Here is a 17626-nt window from a genome sequence, read left to right as displayed (position 1 = left end):
AAAATAAATTTGTTTGTAAAAAAAAAAAAAAAAAGTGATAGAAATTTCAAAAGGATGATTGAAAAAAAATGACAAATACTAAAAAAAGAGTGATAAAAATTTACAAAAACTGACGAAAAAAAAAAAAAAAAAAAAAAAAAAAGAGAGACAAAATACAAACTATCACAATCTCAAGAGACAAAATACAAACTTTCACAATCTCATCATAAGAGCTGGTTAAGCAAATGCGCTCCTCTTTTCTCTTTTCCTATCTGAAGTTAAACTTCTAACCCAGTATATTTTACTGGGTGGTCGTCCAAGGATCTCAAAGTAACAAATGAAAAACTGGAATTTAATGAGATGGGTTTTCTGTGGGATTTTGACCTGAAAATGTCGGCGGAGAAACAAAAAATGGCACAAAACTGGGAAACGAATTGGGGTGTAAAATCGGAGAGGGTAAACAGCGTGAAATTGAGAAGTAAATGAGTGATCGCTCGCAGTATTTTAACAAATTAAAGACTTATCTTCTGCTCAGGGTTGATCGAAGAATCCGCTACCTTCCCTGTATAACCAAATGGATTGGATTATCCGTTAAACAACCAACTGAATTGTTCAATATTTATCCAATAAATAAATCAAATTGAAGGCTACACTTCAAATTTTAATTTGCTTTTTTAAATTTGGTTTATATCAAACTCGAGTTAATTGTACAAATGGTGACTGAACTTGCGTTTATGTTTTAGATTGTACTCGTTGAAATTAAAGATATCAAGTTTTTTGCCATTAAACTTATCAAAATGTTGGACGTTACTTAACATCGTTCCAAATTTTTAAGGAAATTAGTGAGGTGGCTAACAAAATGTGTATATAGCATCCCGTCACATCGTTAAAAAATTATCACGTCTTTGATTGCTTACCAAACTTTGAAAAACGTTTTCGATTACTCACTCAATTTTTGAAAAAAAAAAAAATCGATTGCTCACTGAATTTTGAGGTTGTTGAATATAGCCAATAAACTCAAAAAAATGACGTCTACCTTTTATTTTGTTAAAAATGTGTACCACAATATCTCAGCTCAAGTAAAAGGAATAAAATAGACAAACAAGTTTGAGTTATCATTTTAACGAAAAATGATTACTTAATTACACAATAGTTTAATTTAATTTTAATATCTTTTTGTCGAATTTTAAGATATTTGAAAAATTAAAATTTATTGTCTATTTCATTGTTAAAATTAAATTAAATTAATGTTTGGATTTTACAACGAAGTACACAATAAATTTAATTAAATGGGTTGTGTGTTTCATTACGAAAATTTAAATTTTAATTAAATTTATTGTGTGTTTTGTTGTAAAATTCATATTTAAGCAAATTTATTACGCGTTTTGTTGTAAAATCCATTTAATCAAATTTGATGGCTGTTTCGTTGCAAATTTAAATATTAATTTAATTTCAACAACGAAACACACAATAAATTTTTATTTTTCAAATGATGAAAATCTATTAAAATTTTACAAAAATATATTAAAATTAAACTTAACTATTGGCTTGAGCCGAGCCCCGATTTGGATTCCCGAGCCAAGCCCAAGCTGGCCCGGGTGGCTCGTGGGCCTTTATATAAATATTTTAAAAAAAAAAAATTGGTTGCTGCCTTATTTTTTGAAATAAGGCAACACGCTGGTGCCTATATATTATTTATAAAAAAAAAAGAGCCTGTCCAACTTGGAAAGGCTGCTTAATTTTTTTGTTCGAGCTTTTGTTCGGCTCGACTCGGGTTCAAAAAAAGCTCGGACATTTTATCCTAGACGGCTCGGCTCGTTGACATCTCTAGGTATTTATAAAGTTCAAAACGTAAAAAAAATCTGTAGTTACGGATGACTCATTGGGGTTGATCGCCTCTTGTTTGGATAATCAATATAACTGTTTGTACAGTAAAAATTAGAAGTCAAAACGATCATATTTTGGACCGTTGGATTTTTTCGGTCAACTGCCACCTTGGGCTGGTTGACCGCCGATCGTTTCGAGATTTTCACCTTTTGTCCTCGTTTCACCTGATTTGAAGGTTTTGAAAGGCATGGACTTTTGAAATATATTTTTAACTAATTTTTAAAATAAAAAAATATTTTTCAAGTCAAGATATCGTTTTAAAAGTCACCTTCATATTTGATTATAATGTTACACTAGAATGACCTTTAAAACACAAAAATTGTTTTTAATGCATAGAAGGATTTTGAGTTTCAACATTGATTTCCAAATATTAAAGTATTAGTACCTTTACATTCTATCTAAGAAATTGAATCTTTGATCTTCCTCCAAAATTTGGTTCTTAAATTCTTGAATGTGTGGCTTCAATCTTGACCTGTTTCTTGAGTCCAATTTGTGATGGTAGCTTTTGATCTTTTGATGACCATATCAATTTTTTCATCAAGTGTTTTGAAAAACTATAATTATTTGAATTCAATTTATTAGCAAACAAGATTAGCTTGTTTGTTACAATCAAAACTTCAAGGTCATAATCAACCATAGGTCGACAAAGTTTAGTGGTCAAAACTCAACGTTTTAAATTTCAGTGAGCAATCGAAAATATATTCATAAATTTAGTGACCATTGGAACAATTAACTATTCAAATTCATATATATATATATATAATATTGGAGAGTCCGACCATAATTCTCTCTATAACCAGTGTGATAATATGTGATTCGATGTTGAGCGATTAATAAAATAAAATTGAAATTTCAACAATGAAATCATGAATGAATTTGATATAAAACAATCAAGTTATTTTAATGAAGTGGGTGTTTTTAAATACAAATTCGAAGGATTATAAATTTTAATGAATTTCAATAGATTTTCATGGAATTCATAAGAAGTTTAAAATGGTAAAATTTTCAAAGAGTCTGATATGCGTATTTTTTAAATGAAATCCATCCAAATATTTTTAAATTCTTCATCAATAAAAGCATAATAAATCTACGAGTTATTGGAACATCTAGATTTTAGTGAATTTTATAGAATCCATTAAAATTTCAATGATCTTTTAAAATTAATTAATATCTCAGTTGATAACATCCTGAATTTGCACTTAGTGCATGTTTAGAAAATTTTAAATTATAATTTAGGTTGATTGAATATACTTTCATCCATATATTTCATAGGAATCAAATTAGTTTCTACCATTTTATATACTCCATTGAAGAAAATGATGTGCTTTAAAATGACTCATGACTACTACTTGAAAATCAACTTCGATATAATTTGATGAGAATTAATATGAGCCTCACGCTTGAAGGTTCTTATTTTTTTCTGATAACTCAGGTGTCCAAATTTTGCCTGACTAATCTTGAGGAGTAGTGGCCGTCCCTCCTAATTCGCCACCCAAGTAAATTCGAATGCGGTTCTCCTCTCTGTAGACCTCCCTTTATAACATGCGGACAGGACCCCGAATGAGCGACAAAACGCAACATAACTTTGTCTCTATAGCACAACTGCCTTCCACTTGGAGGTTCTTTGCTTGGATGGAGGGTTTGTTAAAGGCTCCCTTCATTCCTTCATAACAAAACCAAATAATAAAAAAATAGAAGCTCAGCTTTTTAAGCTCTCTCATTTGCGCTTTGTGAACATTTACTTTGCTGTTAGAGTGATATTTGTAGTGATTTGGAGAAGTCTTGGTGATTTCTGGTTGTAATAATCTTGTTGTAAAACCTTGATTTTATTTCTAGTTTTCGAGTTCAACAATAGCGTTAAAAGCAAGAGAAATTGAGACCCTTTATAAATGTGAAAAATATTGTGTTCATTTAGTTCCATAATTATGCGGTGCGATTGGGGTTCCAACAGGGGTTGAGACTGTATTCACACATTTTATAAGACTCATCCACAATTACTATAAAACATAAAAAATTGAAAAAGTACAATGCGTAACATTTTTGACAAAAATGAAAAAGCAAAAGAGAAGCAGAATCTCTAATCTTCCATCTTTCATCTATAAAAAGTGATTGCAACCTAATGAATATGAGCAGTGTCATTCATTTAGAGTTTAGATGATTATTGGTTTATGTATTTTAAATATTAAATAATAAGACAGTGATATCTAATAAGACAGTGATATCTACACGTATTATAATATTGTTAGAGTATCTTCAAAAGTCTTTCTACTATTAAAGAGTATATATTTACAATTTAGAGATATACATAAATTTAGAGAGTAAAATTTTTGAAGTGTTCTAACATATTTTTTTTTATATTCAACACTTAATTTTATAACTCCCAAAAAGTATTTATTATTATTCCTATAGTTTATTTTCATTAATTTCCCTCCAAATTATTATATTATTTTATAATGAAAACTAAAATACTTTGAATGCATTTAATTATAGAGAATAAATTTCTCTCTTCAAATTCGAAGAGTCCAACTCGCTCTCTATTTTAAAATATTATATAAATAATATCTTGAAGCATAATATTAAGGGTTGACTCTTTAAAATATAGATAATCTTATATTTAAATAGCCTCTTGGGGATGTTGAGAATCTTTAAGAAACAATATATATTTTGGCTATTCATTTTGTTTCTTTAAAGAAATGTTTATTGATTTCTTCACATTTTTTATTTGACATATTTTTTTATTATGTAAATGGTCAATTTATTGAACTAAAATTTTAATAATTTAAGAAATAAAGTATGTAATTTATTAAATATATTTATTATGAAGTAAAAATAGAGAATGAATTTGACTCTCCTATATTTAAAAATTTGACTAAAAAGTCCCTTTAACCTTATTTTTAAGTGTTGTCTACCTAAAATATAGAAAGTATTTGAATTTACAAAGTATCTTAAGAGAGAAACGCTAGAATATCAGGACATTTTTTTTACAGACCTTTTACAAGTACTCACAAACAGGTGGTGATGGGGATATTTGGGGCATTTTTTAATGATATGTGGCCCACTTGCTTGTGAGTACTTGTAAAAGGTCCGTGAAAACGGTACCCTGAGATTCAAGTATTTGTCATCTTAAGATGCTCTACATCGAATAGGGGAGAATGTGATTGTGGCCCACCTGTTAAATTGGTAGTGATGATTAATAATCTTGATAAAAAAAATTAGTTTTGATTTAGATGTCGTTTGAGAGCCATTTTTTTGTAAAAATATTTTTTGAAATAGTAAATTAATAGAAAATGTGGGGTTGAAAAATAAAGAATATTTTTTTATTTACGTTTAATATTATTTTAATGAAGAATGTGGAGTTAAAAAGAAGAGAGAGAAAAATGTATTTTGAAAAAATGGGTACCAAACGGGCCTTAGATTTAAATCAAAATTTTAGTAAATTACAATAAAAATTAATGAAAATAAAAAATTATGAATTTTATATACACATTATTATTATTACTTTTTTTTAATAATCATGTATAGAAATTTTTGCTTAACAATTTGATAGATTGTCAAGTACATAATTTCATTGGATGTTAAATAAACAAATAATTTCAAATCAATCAATTCAGCCTCATCATTTGTTAAAAAAAAAAATTTGATTTTGCCAATTTGTCAGAAGAAATTTAATGGATATAATTCGAGGTGGCTACAAATGATTTGATGAAAAAATTGATTATGATTAAAATAGTTTAATAATGAAATATCATAAAATATTAAAGGGGGAAGAATGTGGTTTAGAATAGTAGATTGATGAAAAATATTTAATTAAAAATTAAAGGAAAATTTCAAATTTACGCATAATATTATTTTAATAAAAAGTACAAATTAAAAATCAATTTTGAAAAACATGAATTTTTTGAAAATTGGGGTCGCTATGTCAGATGACTTGTGTAAAAATTGCACGAGCTTAATTCATTTTCTTTTAGCTGAATCTCGCTCCCTCATCCACGGCGGCGCCTCCCCAATCAGATTTCTCTTCCCTTCTCTCTCTCACACACAAAAATACTCAAAAATAAAAACACACTTCAAAATCGAGAAATGGCCGTGTTACAGACGAATTTCCTGCAATGCCCTTTGGCTTCAATTTCATCTTTCTCGGCATCACCTTCTTCTGCAATTAATCGCGTTTCTGTAAAATTTATGGTTTCTTGTTGTTCCGTTGCGTCGCCAATTACTCTAGTCAACGGAAATGTAGATAACAGGCCATCCGAGAGAAACGAAGTTCGGCTCGGGTTGCCGAGTAAAGGCCGAATGGCAACGGATACTCTCGAACTTCTCAAGGTAATTGTGTTTGTATATCTATATGTGCTTGTGTACGATGTCAATTTTGGAATTTACGGATTGGTAGGGGGCAGGTTACATGTAATTTATTATAGAATCTTAGATTCCAATTCCCTATACCACTTGTTTGATTTAGCCAATCTTGGAACCTACTTGTTTGGATTCCATCTTATAAGTCAGCTTGTTTGAAAAGACTAATCTTGGAATTCAATTGAATTGCTCGATTGAGCTTTTAAATCCTGATAGAGTATTGAGCCTTGGGGTCCATATTAACCTGTTAAGAGAAGCTCAACTCTTACTTTGATTACTCTTTTCGTACTTGAACAATGTGGGATTTTACCAACACTAATTGTTTGTTTTTTTTGGTGGGTCTGTTAAGGATTGCCAATTATCAGTGAGGCAGGTGAATCCACGACAATATGTAGCTGAAATTCCTCTGGTGCGTACACTTCATCACAGAAGCAAGTTTTTTCGATGTTTAGCTGGTAAAACAAACTATTGGTATTGGGCTGTGCAAAAAACTAAGTAGATTGTATTTTAGATGTTCTTTCTTCAACACTGATGTTGGCTTATAAGTGAAATTATGGATTCTTTGGTAGCCATTTTGATGTTAATCCACTGTCATGATGTCGTAGACAGTGGAAGCCGATGGGGAGTGACGGTTGAGGAGTCCCAGAAATTTTCACAAATTCTCCCACGCTTGCCCTTTTCCCCTGAAGTTTTCCTTCTCCCAGCCTCTTGGATGGATGATCTATCTTTCCTTTCATTTCTGGGCTTATTATTTTTCTGAAAGTTTCCAATGTTATAGAGAGGATGATAGTAAATAATGTCCTTTCTGGCATCATGGTTTGCCATCTGCCTAGTCGCCAAACCTGTACAACCAGTTCAGTTTAATCATTTCGTTGTTTCTCATCTTATGACAATGAATATGGATAACCTGTTCTTTCTCCTCAATTATACATTTCAATTTGTTTCCTTGGCATAGTATGGTTGTTTTCTGCAATATTTTTCAAGCAAATTGAACTTGTCTTTTATTGTTCAATTATTTTAGTGTGATCAATGTACATTGTAAACGAACTTCACAAAATGGCGCAACATATAGTTTTGTCTTCTCTTGAAAGTATTATTCTCCTGGAAGAAAAAGAAGAATGCCACATGATGTTATCATCAATGCATATTCTACATTACATGTTGTGCATGCAAACCATATCAATTTGAGAACTCGTGCGAAGTTCCTACAACTAAACTGCCCTCCACACACACTGTAATCATGAGCAGTAATGTTAATACATCACTATCTGCACAAAAAGGCGAATGTTATAAAAAGGGTAGTGTCAAATGGGATAATCTATTCTCCTGATTTCGGCTATCCTTTCAATTTTGATGTAGTTACCAAATTTTTATAGTGTATCCAACTCATTCTGTTGCACGTTACCCACTGCCACCTCTCTGTTCTTACCCATTTCAGACCACCGTCAACATGTAATCAACATGTCCACATTCTCCACTCAATACACCAACTCGAGCCTTTTCTTCTTAAGGTGGGAGAAAGAAAATAAATAATGAAACTGAATAAAGCGTAAATTAATTGAACCACCTCCTCAAAAGCCACCATTGCCACCTTCTCTACCTCCACCATGACTAGAGTACTTCGTCTATGAGCTTGTTGAACTACCCTTGTCACACTCTCACCTCCACAATGACTAAGCCCATGCCATTATAAGCCATTGAACAGCTGTCGTCACCAGACTACCACCATTGTTGCTACTGAGCAATATCTCGCCATCGTTAGACTCCCACACACTGGTTTGGAACTAGTAGCATTAAATGGATGTGGCTGCATCCATGGGACTTCAAATGACTTATGTAAAATATGTTCTCTTTGAGAAATGACTTATGGAAAATATCTCATCTGATTTACTCGACATATTGGAACTTCAAGGCATTTCTCTATAATACGTTAGCTTATCCGATTTCTGTATTGTAAGCAACAGTTTTATACCATATTGTTCACAGCACCCCGACAAATTCTTCCCCTTGTCTTTATGAATATATTCTGAACTCCAATATAACCACATTTATGCTGCATGAAAGTGATTAATCCCATTGTACAACATAATATCCTTTGGATACCCATGCGTTCATCTTCTGACATGAATTTAATCAATTTTTGTATGTACTCTAGACATTTATGTTTCTTATAATCCCTTTTATGATGTTGCAGCTTCCAAATTTAGAAGTTTGGTTTCAACGGCCAAAAGACATTGTGAGAAAATTGGTTTCTGGAGATTTAGACCTTGGTATTGTCGGTCTTGATACAGTTTCAGAATATGGGCAGGTAAGATTTGAGGGTGTAATTTGCCTATGCATGATGATGATCATCAGTTATTAATTATAATTAGCATGAGAGAAGTTTCTTTATCATGTAAATGTTTCTTTAATATGGTGGGACTGATGATATGAAGGTCATATGCTTCTTATTTCCGATGCAACTCTCACTTTGATGTTTGTCTCTTATGTTGAGCCAACAAAATAAAATACCTTTTTCATCATGACTATCTCACCATGTTTATGATTTGAGAGTTTTTCTAATCTACCATGTTCATAACAGGACACATGCTACTTGTGTCATTTTTTTGTGCATTCTGTGCCAATCATTCATGCTCCGTTGCATGGTTACAGGTGTCAGTATTTTTCTGTACAAACTACTGTGTATCTTCTTTTATGTCCATATAATGTTTAAATCATGTAATCTGTTTATCAGTTTCTCATCATTTAGTCCTTTTGCAGGGGAATGAAGATCTTATCCTTGCCCATGATGCTCTTGAGTACGGAGATTGTCATTTATCTTTAGCAGTAAGATTTTTTTCACAAAATATAATCATTATACACTTTTCCCCCCTTACCTATGGAAGGAAATGTACTTCTCTTCTTTAGATACCCAAGTATGGCATTTTTGAGAACATAAACTCTTTGGAAGAGCTAGCACAGATGCCACAATGGACTCCTGGAAGACCTCTGAGAATTGCTACTGGCTTCACATATGTATGGTGTATACAGAGTTTTCTGAATCTTTGTCCTGTTTCCTTTTGCTTGAATATTTTCATTTTATGGAAGAGGTTATATTTAATAGGTCATGTTTATTTGCAGTTGGCTCCAAAGTTTATGAAAGATAATGGATTGAAGCATGTCACTTTTTCAACAGCTGATGGAGCCCTGGAAGCAGCTCCTGCAGTAAGAACTAAACTCTCCTGACATGGATATGCTATACGTTCCGAGTATATGATGTGCTACTCCTGCCTCTGCATTGATTTTTTGGTTGTTCTTTTCCTGTTCTCCGTGCAGCCTATTCTACTGCTATATATCTGTAAATCTGATACAGGGAGAAGTACAAATTCTAATAGGAACAGCTTAAAATTTCACTAGTTTTTTAAAAATGGGGCTAATACATGGTTAACACCAAAGGTTGGTACAAGATCAGACCTATAGTGCTAAACTTGCAACCCAAGCAATTATCTGCAAATGTATCATGTGGATGCTGATTGAAAAAAGGAGGAAAGAAAATCATTCCAAAATGGAAATCAATAAAAATTCCGAAAATCCATCCATTTTCTTTTTTTTATTGATTTCTTCCTGCATCAGTAAGACTGAAGCTCGAGATCCATATTCGTAGCTAGAGTTTGAGGAAATACCAAATAAAACCTGGAATAGGGGCCAGATTTGGCTTCAAATCCTAAGTACTCGTGTCACTCTTATGAACATGAGCATTTTTAGGCCTAAGCAAATTGTCCCAACCACGCACATCATTCTTCCCTTAATTTTTCCTCAACGGGTGCCACTTTCAATTGTTGATATATCTTTTCATTTCCTATCCATTTTATTATGATCGTCCGTATTTCCCTAGCATTCATCTCATGAAAAATCGTCCTTTTAGGGCTTTAACAGCCATAAGTATAACCCAGCACCATATTTACAAACTACGAAACTAAATAAAAGGAAGCAAAACAACATAGATCTGAAATATTTAGGAAACAAATAATGTAAAATATCTGACCGAGTCATTTTTCTTCGTGTTGGAGAAAACTCGTCCTGGAGTTTTGGCTTTGGATGATTAATAGGTTGCCCTATCTTATTTTGTTAATTTCATTTTGTAAGACTCCGAGAAAGATCCATCCTGATAACATCTTTTTTGGAGAATGACTGCTAATGTAATAACATAGTTGTGTATTATTGTTGACAGTTATGCATAATTTAAAATGAATCTCAGCAGGAGACGAGAAACTCAGACAAGTGCAATTTGAATGAAACAAAACAAAATTCACGTGTAAGTGATAAACAAGAATCTGGAAAATGTACATTAATGAGTTACCTTGGAGTTAGTGAAGGACCAGTGGTAATGTGACAACTCCATGAATGAGCAAAATGAAGGTTGCTTTAATGTTGAAGATCTCTAAGGATACTGCTAAAAGAGGATTACAATTGAATTTGCTTTATCTGTTTTCTCTCGTGGCTGCCTTATTGGTTGGAATGATTGAATAATTGAATTAAACAAGGAGCGCAAATTCTATATCTATTCCTGACTCTTGTTTTTCCTCTTAACAGATGGGAATAGCCGATGCTATTGTGGACCTTGTGAGCAGTGGAACCACATTGAGAGAAAATAATTTGAAAGAAATTGAAGGTGGACTTATCGTGGAAAGTCAGGTAGTCCCTTTTTTTTTTTTTTGTTGTAAAGTTTACAATGCTGCAAACTTAGCAGAATTTAAGATACTGATATGAGTAGAGACTTTGGACATTAATACAGAGTTAATATTTCTGGATTTTTGTTTGACCTTGTTTTATTATTTCAGGCTGTCCTTGTTGCTAGTAGAAAATCATTGACCCAGCGAAAAGGCGTGCTTGATATAACTCATGAAATGCTTGAAAGACTGGAGGCACATTTGAGGGCTGCTGGTCAATTCATGGTTTCTTTCCTTTCTTTTTTTATTTTTATTTTTTGTTTATTTTTAAAATTACTGTTTCTCATTATTTTGGTAACCTTACAATCCTCCTGGCAGGTAACAGCCAACATGAGGGGAAGCTGTGCAGAGGAAGTGGCTGAGCGAATACTAAGCCAAACATCTTTATCTGGGTTGCAGGTGATATTGACTTCTCCTGCATATATATTATTTTGAAATAACAAAAAGTAAGATGCCCACTCCAACAGAAATGAAATAGTAAAAACTGAGGGGAAGCTAGGGGGGAGGGAGGGAGAGAGAGGGAGAGGGAGGCGTGCAAATTGTATTTGCACTTACATATTCCCCCAAGCACTTGTCTTGTTAATGGAGAGATGCATGCAAATCGTATTTGTATAACACTCCACTTATCCATGCCACAAGATTACTTTTGTTAATAATATCTTTTATCTGTATCATAGATTTCTCGTATGATTTCATGCTTATACGTGCAGGGACCAACTATCAGCCCAGTTTTTTGTAAACGTGATGGGAAGGTGTCAGCAGATTATTATGCCATAGTTATTTGTGCTCCAAAGAAAGAACTTTACAAGTCTGTTCAGCAGCTTAGGGCGGTGAGTCACTTACTCTCAGATGTTGCCTTTATGCACTTATGTTTGTATGCTTGAATGTTATTCACAATTGTCTCCAACACAACATTTTACCCTTTCATTTTTCATGTTTTTTCACAATTAAAACCTTTAATTTTTTTTTTAATATATTTTTTTGGCTCCCCTTTTGATTCTGGGTTCTCTCTCCCCCTACCCCGTGCTAATGGTTCATTTGATGAGGTGTGGATTGTATAGTACTCCACAGTCGACACTATTAAGGAAGAAAGTGAAACTAAAATCTTGTCTGCTGTGTTGTGTACTGCTGTGCCTAATAGCTTCGTTAAATTTGTGGGTCGTGTTTTGTCTGGTACAGATTGGAGGTAGTGGGGTTCTGATTTCTCCTTTGACCCACATCTTCGACGAAGAAACTCCAAGATGGCGTCAACTTCTTTCGAACTTGGGGATGGGGTTCTGATTTCTCCTTTGACCCACATCTTCAACGAAGGAACTCCGAGTTGGTGCCAACTTCTTTCGAACTTGGAGCTTTAGGCATATCCAGTTTACCTTCGTCTCCAAGCAAGCGGGAATACAGCAAAGCTTTGTGAAATTGTTTACTTCGAGTTTTTCTTGATACCTCAAGTTTTTGCGGATATATATAATAATTTTCGAGTTGTGCAATTAATTTACTTCCTGTGTGGTAAAACTTGTAGTTACATTATACAAGAAACTGGGCACTCATTTCAGCATCACGTTGAAAGTAATATCCCTTTATCTTAGTTTTAAAAATAACAACTTTATTTCAGCATTACGCATTTAAAGGTTCTAAGCACGTAAAGCTAACTCCGACACCGAGTGCCATATTCGCAAATCATTCCCCACAATAAATTTAATTCAATTCAAATGGTTAATTACAAGAGCACAAATTTCTTAAGCAACAGTCAACAGAGGCCGTGGGGACAGAGCATTGCAGCCAAATAAACTGTACAAAATGTAGCAGCAAGTCCAGGCGTCAAACCAAGTATATACCAACTGGCTCGTCTCATTTATAATTCTCAGTAGAAGCTAAAAACCATTTATTGCTGACTTCTATTTATGGGTCCTCATTGAAATAAAATAGGCACGAGGTACCTTGAAGATAATTTTTCTATTGCAATAGTTGAACTGCTGCAATGGCTGGGATTTTCTCTCGCAGTTTCTGAGTTACAGCCACTCGAACGGTCATCACGCCTGCTGCAGGGCCAGTTATTCGGATTTTTACTATCGGTTCCTCAATTTCCACGAGCTCTAAAGTTCCACCGGCTGCCCCGACGAGATAAGGTCTTATTTCTTCCAACACCTGTAACAATATGGCAAATTCAGAGCCTCTACATAGACATCAAATTAAAAAATAGATAAACAAAAATTTACATAGGAGGCACTTTTAATGTCATTAAAGATATTAGTCCTGCACGTTGATCAAGATCAATAATTTGAAAATGAAAACACTTTAACTAAATGCCAATCCGGACTCCCATCTCATTCTAAAATGTTAATCCGGAGATCTAGGCATCATTTCTTGCTATTGCTAATATATTAAGAAGCAATACAAGAGTAGCCCCAACTCGAATTTTCAGAAAAAACAATGTGCATACAGTACAAAGATTCATGGTACAACTTAAAAATACCGAAAATTCAAATACAATCCAAAATCAGGTTACTGGAGTTCCAGAAGGATGAATTTTGGGACAGAATAATTCCAAAAACCAACTTGTAGCCTTGGTGAGTCAAGTCATCGATAGGCAAAAATTTGAGCCCCAATTTTCTGCTAAAATTCAAATATTATTACAGCACCACGTAGAATAAGATCTAACTTCTTGCTCCATAAATAGTTCTTACCGTTCTCTAATACCCTTCAAATGCCCTACTTTTCTTTAAACAATTGTTTAACTAGTTTTTTAAAAATATGTGAGGAAATTTTCTTCTGTACTGACATTGACACAGACCCATAAAGTCAGAGCTGTAAACAATGATTACAGGTCATCTGTTTGTTGGCTGGTAGAGTGCCACTACTAATGCATAAGTACCCTTCTGGCGAGTCAATTGGGAAAAACACATCATAATAGAGGAAAGCACAAGTGGTCGAAACTGAGATAGTGATGCCCAAAGTTTGAACTTGAGGATATTTTCAGAAATCACATCAGAATTACATTGTGACGTCACTATTTGACAAATTACAGATATCTTACAGATTATGAGTATAGAGGGACTTATTTATCTAACTAAGACGTAAATATATTGCAGCAAGCGAGCACGTTTTATATCACTTGCTCTTTTTTTTTTTTTTTTTAATATTCAGTTAACAAGAAACAAGTTAAAATAGTACAGGAGGTATACACATTTAGCCCCTGTTTGATTCCCATTTTTGGGATAAAATGAATTGTGGAATATTAGTTTTTTGGAGAATATGTAGTTAAAAACTAAGGAAAAGTTTTTGAAATTCGCGTATAATTATTTTATGAAAGAATGTGCAGTTGAAAATGAGTTTTAAAAAAATGCATTCTTGAAAAAAAGGGGATCAAACAAGGGCTTAATGTGACCCCAAGTAGCAATCAGCATAAAAATATTAAATTAGTCGTCTATACCAGCACATAAATCCATATTCTTTTCACCATTTGGACGACTGCATTTTCCCACCCATGATGTTTTACTGACATACTAAGGTGATAGATAACACAAATTACAAGAGATCAATGAAAATGGGATAAATTAATCATCAGCAAGAAATCTTCTCATATCCCTAGTGGATTGTAACCACAGCTAAATGTGTACATATAATGTTCTAGAACTGCATATTTGCACAAACAGTAGGTTGATATACAGACTATGAAACGCACCAAGGCTATCAATGATGGGCAGATTTATTAGCCTTAATTTTTTTCAGGTTGTAGGTAAACAATGTTATTTCTCCTGATGGATTGCTATTCAATTATTTCTTGATAGGGCATTCATCATACTGATTCAAGAGAAGTTTTCCCATGTTTTAAACCAAACTTCTATACTTCTTTCCTGTATTTATATCACCAGCAACCACCCAAGACTATACCCACATCAGTCACTAGATTTTCGCATGTGAATAAACCTCCCCATCCACGACTTTCGCTGTCCACTTATTGTTGTCCATATTTCTCTTCTCCAAGTTCCGTCTTTCTTGCAACTCATTTTGTGTATTCTTCCTTCACATTCTGTGCAAAATATTGCTATAAAATTTACCAACTCACCCTTAGAGATAAGACTGACAAGATATTCTTCTTGCGATGTAGTAGCACACTCTACCTTGGTCTATAATATTATATCACTTTCCAGAAGAAAGAGGACGAATCTTCCAAGACGACAAACTTCCAAATTTTAATGACAGGTTTGATAATAGGGTAATAGCTATATAAATGACCATATTGATATATATTCTTCTAGCTACACATATTTTGGAAGAAAAATATAACGCATAGTGAATTGAACATTACAATGAGGTACACATAACACAATGAAAAGAAATATCTACCTTCTCTATGTTTTCTTCGTTCAGCTCAAGGCCAGTTTCTTCATCTGGTATTGACTCAACAGCAACAACTTCAGGGATCTTTTCCATCAGACGGCGCTCAATCCCCAATTTCATTGTGGTTACAGAACTTGGGCAGGAGCCACACGCCCCTTGTAGCTTCAACTTTACAACATTTCCATCAATTTCGTGTAATGCAACATTTCCACCGTCTGCAATGAGATAAGGTCGAATTTCATCCAATACAGACTCCACGTTTTCTGCAGTGAGCGGCAATTCCACAGCTGAATCAGGTGTTGCAACTGCCTTCGCAACTGCAAAATAGTAGATGAATAACGTCATTCTACTTGAAGAGGACTATAGTTTTTGCTTATTAAGTTCCGGATATTGTGTCTAATTACTAAGATAACTAAGCATTAAACAATTGAAACTGATTACTGATCATCAGAATCTGTCGTTTAGTTAAAGCTAGTCATTTCTATAAGAAATTATATGTTGACGACACTAGAAATTTTAAAGCATTATTTACTGAAACATTTTATGATGCAATGAGTTCATCATATATAAATTCAGTTCATATCTACTTTCTTCAGAGAGAGAGTGACATCAATTATTCTATCCTTTCAACATTATTTCTTTCCTGACAACTCAATTTGTGGGGCTATACTAGTCATTTTCCAAATAACATAAAACTATGGAATCAGTAAATAACACATCGGTTTCAATCAACAGTAAGGAAATTTGAAAATCAATCTTGGTAGAGCTAAGACTTCTTGCTCCCCAATGGTTACCAGTTCAAGTTACTTTGGGCTACTGAGGTGAGTACCCGACTATAAACTTCAGGGCTCTTTGAATTAGTCGAGGTATATGTAAGTTGGCTTGGACGGTCATTTAAAAATTTAAAAAAAAGAAAAAAAAAAAAAAAAAGACTTCTGCACATTTTCTTTCCACATTTTCAGAAAATGAGATCAACCACTACTCAATTGTTAAGAAAACTTTCGATTTGGAGAGAAAAGCCTATCAATGAGTAAAAAGCCCATAAAAATTGGCTAGCAGTAGTCTAATAATTTTTCACAATTGATTAATAAATAACCACAAAGAGTTCAAGTAATAAAAACTTAACATGACCTCGCCACAATACAAAAGCCCACCTGTCTGCCTATTACAATTGGGAAAACGAATCCCCTGGTAACGGAGGGACGCCCTACGCACCTGATTGTCGAACCTGAATACCGAAATTGGATTCCCCAAAAAGCTCAAAATCTAAAAAAATAAAATTAATTATCACTATTCTCATAATTACATAATTCCTCAGCTCTTGAACAACTAAAATCACACACAAAAAAAAAGAATTCAAGGAAAAAAATATGAATAGAAACTGACCTTGCGAGGAGTAACATTTAATAAAGCGATAGAAGAGGAAGGAGAGCAAGAGGTTTCCAGGGTTTGGTGAAGACCAGAACTGTATGAATGAGAATAACAAAACGGGGAATTCATCGTCATAGTAGTTATTGACATCCTTTATCGATCGATCAGCTGCCGAATACCAGTTAAAATTCAATTTCACCGTACAAATCGTGTTCTAGGAGTTATATTTGATTTGTCCTGTTCCTTTTGGGGTTGAATTGAATTTCTTGGTTGCGCTTATAATATTCCACGTGTTTCTTTAACTTTAGATTCCTTTCATATTATTAGGCCTCTGACCGTGCCATGCACCAATTGTGTAATGTAAACGTAGTGATGACAAATTGTCCCGTCCCGTCCTGAACGTGGCAGAAAAAACCCGCCTCGATGGGTCGATGGGGTGCGGTTGCCCAGTCCAGTGTATCGATCGGAAGCCGATAAACTACCAAAGACTATCATGCGTCGGCTAGTGAAGGATAAGCTATTACAACGAACACAGCTCTCTAAGGATTCCGAAGTCATTGTTCTCCGGAAGTCTCTTCAGGGCTTCTGCGAAAGCGCACGAATTTTTATCCATTTCCTCTCCGCTACTTAAGCAAACTTATAATCATTTCCATTGCATATTTTTTTATTTTTGATGAGTAATTATTTTGTTTTTGCTTTTGTTTTTTTAATAAATTTTAGTGGGATTAACTAGAGCTATAGAATGCTTGGAATTAATTAATTTTCGGATTTAGTTTCTGGAATTTATTTTTTCTCTGCAATAGATTTCCTATTGAAGATGGAGAATCTAAACGTTTGATATATAGTTCCAATTCATTTTTTAATCAAATGCTTGATATGCTAGCTCAATGTAGCTGCAGACGCTTGTGGGCTGGCTATTCTGAGATTGCATAGGCCACTAACAATTGGTGAAAATTGATAAAAATGTTATGTAAATAGATCAATATTGA

At 33.6% G+C, this 17626-nt stretch overlaps 2 protein-coding genes across 2 annotated transcripts; one reads left to right on the top strand and one right to left on the bottom strand.

The window, feature by feature from the left end:
* Positions 1-5817: 5817 nt before the first annotated feature.
* Positions 5818-12483, top strand: LOC111409827 (ATP phosphoribosyltransferase 2, chloroplastic-like). Its single transcript, XM_023039902.1, has 11 exons — positions 5818-6189; positions 6569-6628; positions 8414-8527; positions 8980-9045; positions 9127-9234; positions 9340-9423; positions 10792-10893; positions 11040-11153; positions 11247-11327; positions 11639-11758; positions 12108-12483. The coding sequence occupies exons 1-11, from the start codon at positions 5947-5949 to the stop codon at positions 12207-12209; spliced, it is 1194 nt and encodes a 397-aa protein (XP_022895670.1). The 5' UTR covers positions 5818-5946; the 3' UTR covers positions 12210-12483.
* Positions 12484-12587: 104 nt separating this feature from the next.
* Positions 12588-16903, bottom strand: LOC111409828 (nifU-like protein 2, chloroplastic). Its single transcript, XM_023039903.1, has 4 exons — positions 16653-16903; positions 16421-16532; positions 15273-15583; positions 12588-13070 (listed from the first exon to the last, which is right to left on the bottom strand). The coding sequence occupies exons 1-4, from the start codon at positions 16785-16787 to the stop codon at positions 12879-12881; spliced, it is 750 nt and encodes a 249-aa protein (XP_022895671.1). The 5' UTR covers positions 16788-16903; the 3' UTR covers positions 12588-12878.
* Positions 16904-17626: the final 723 nt, after the last annotated feature.

The sequence above is a fragment of the Olea europaea genome, chromosome 15 (genome assembly GCF_002742605.1).
Source record: "Olea europaea var. sylvestris chromosome 15, O_europaea_v1, whole genome shotgun sequence".
Classification (NCBI taxonomy): Eukaryota; Viridiplantae; Streptophyta; class Magnoliopsida; order Lamiales; family Oleaceae; genus Olea; species Olea europaea.
The sequence above is the reverse complement of the archived record's forward strand: the minus strand, read 5'-3'. Positions and strand labels throughout refer to the sequence as shown.